The following is a 2,628-nucleotide window of genomic DNA, read 5'->3' on the forward strand; positions in this document are numbered from 1 at the left end:
GCCAGTGGCACGTGAAAAGACATTCGAGCGAGTTCGTTGCCAGTCCCACTGGACTGGCTCCTATGCAGGTGGCACATAAAATACACCATTTCGAGCGTAGCCGTTGCCAGTACCTCCTGACTGGCCTTCGTGCCGGTGGCATGTAAAAGCACCCTCTACACTCTTTGAGTGGTTGGCGTTAGGAAGGGCATCCAGCTGTAGAAACTCTGCCAAATCAGATTGGAGCCTGGTGTAGCCATCTGGTTCACCAGTCCTCAGTCAAATCGTCCAACCCATGCTAGCATGGAAAGCGGACGTTAAACGATGAACGATGATTATTTACAGAACTGTAAAATGTACAGCACTGCTTATCAAATCAGTCATCGCAAGTATTTTTAAAAAACAAAAATTGTCCTGTAAATGCATCTGTTTGTATATTTTGTTTCATCACATCAAACCTGATAAACATACATCTCATTTCTGTTTTTCTAGGTGCACTTTTCCTGATGATTGGTTTCTGTTTTCGTTTAAGCTCAATCCTTTTTGCTGCAATCTATTGGTATCTCTTTTTTTTGGACAAAACCAAATGGAATAACCATTCTTACCTCTACGGGCTCCATGCAATTATGTTTATGGTTAGTGATGCTAACCATTACTGGTAAGTCTGAACAACACCCTGATAACTGACTCTGTGTGTGTGTGTGTGTGTGTGTGTGTGTGTGCATGCACGTGTGTATTATTGTTATCTTCATCATCATTTTAATGTCTAGATTTACATGCTCATCAGGGTTAGATGAGATTATGCAGTTATGTGGGTATTTTGAAAATATCTCATGGAGTGACAAGCGTATAACTGCATAATTACAGGTTGCCGTTTGGCAAAGCATAACACCTGTTCAGCCACCTTGCCAGGGATGTGGCAAAATCGTAGGACTGCTGCATAGTAGATTGTGAAGATGTAGCAGAAGAGCTCAACTAAGTCAGTAGTACTTCTTACAATGATGCTGAGCGAAGGAATACTAGATCAACAGTCAGGACCACCAAGCTCTATCAAGAAAGTAACTGCAACACATGCATAGGAGTGGCATCTATGGTTGTGTAATCTGTCAATGAAAGATTCACTCTGATGCAAGCTTCCAATTCAAATTCATAATAACGGAATTGGATGGCAACAGAGAAATCCGCAAAAGCAGTGAAAATATATAAATGTTGGGGCATAGTTTTCCACAACATGATGTCTTTCTTGATGTTAACCGTCACCTGTTTCCAAGCTAGGTAATAATCCCCAGTCTATTTAACAATAAACAGCTCAGACATTGTTACGCAGAGAGATGTCCCATACATAGTTATGCAGAGAGATGCTAGCATGGAAGGTGGACGTTAAACGATGGTGATGATGATAATGGAATGGAACAGTGCCGTTTAAATGAGCCTTTTGTGTACACCCAGTGAACACACACATACATACAAGCATGCACACATGCTTTCGTATATGCACGCGCACACACACACACACGCACACACACACACACGGACACACACACACACACACACATCTTTAGTTTTTGTCTACCAATTTCACTCACAAGGTGTTGGTCAACCTTCAGCTACAGTACAGAACACCAGCCGACAGCATCTATACACAGGAACTAATTCCCTATGTGCTTCCAGTGCAAACTTCTTGAGCATACAGCCATGCCTGCACCTTTATCATCATCATCATCATCATCGCCGTTTAATGTTCGCTTTCCATGCTGGCATGGGTTGGATGGTTTGGCTGAAAACTGGCAAGCCAGGAGGCTGCACCAGGCTCCAATCTGATTTGGAAAGGTTTCTACAGCTGGATGCCCTTCCTAATTCCAACCACACTGAGAGTGTAGTGGGTGCTTTTACGTGCCACTGGCATGGGAGCCAGTCAGGCGGCACTGGTATCAGCCATGCTCAAAAGGTGCGTTTTACATGCCAGTTAGGCACCACTGGCATTAGCTACAACTACAATTTCACTCGGTTCAACAGGTCTTCACAAGCATGGCATATTGCCCAATGATTGAAGGGTGCTTTTAAACTGGCCAGTTATGTGGCACTGGCATTGGCCACAACTATGATTTCACTTGGCTTGCCAGGTCTTCTCAAGCATAGTATTTCTTTAAAGGTCTCGGCTGCTTGTCATTACCTCTGTGAAAGCCAACATTCAAAGGTCGTGCTTCACCACCTCATCCCATGTCTTTCTGGGTCTACCTCTTCCACAGGTTACCTCCACTGTTAGGGTGTGACACTTTTTCACACAGCTGTCCTCATCCATATGCATCACATGACCATACCAGCGCAGTCGTCTCTCTTGTACACCACAACTGATGCTTCTTATGTCCAACTTTTCTCTCAAGGAACTTACACTTTATTGTGCATGCACACTGACATTACACATCTATTAGAGCATACTAGCTTCATTTCTTTCAAGCCTATACATGTCCTCAGCAGTCACAGCCCATGTTTCACTGCCATGCAGCATGGCTGTTTGCATACAGGCATCATACAGTCTGCCTTTCACTATGAGTGAGAGGCCCTTTGTTACCAGCAGAGGTAGAAGCTCTCTTAACTTTGCCCAGGCTATTCTTATTCTAGCAGCTATGCTTTCATAGCATCGACCCT

General features: G+C 43.8%; 1 protein-coding gene across 3 annotated transcripts in view; it reads left to right on the forward strand.

Annotated features, from left to right (window-relative positions):
- Positions 1-2,628, forward strand: part of LOC106881997 (vitamin K-dependent gamma-carboxylase) — a 72,057-nt gene that overhangs the window by 26,732 nt on the left and 42,697 nt on the right. For 2 of the 3 annotated variants that reach the window (XM_014932533.2, XM_014932534.2), the window contains exon 4: positions 472-637. In XM_014932533.2, coding sequence (XP_014788019.1) covers positions 472-637 — 166 coding nt within the window. The remainder of the gene's footprint in view (positions 1-471; positions 638-2,628) is intronic. The other variant, XM_052969632.1, reaches the window with a different exon arrangement.

Source organism: Octopus bimaculoides, chromosome 7 (assembly GCF_001194135.2).
Source record: "Octopus bimaculoides isolate UCB-OBI-ISO-001 chromosome 7, ASM119413v2, whole genome shotgun sequence".
Lineage (NCBI taxonomy): Eukaryota > Metazoa > Mollusca > Cephalopoda > Octopoda > Octopodidae > Octopus > Octopus bimaculoides.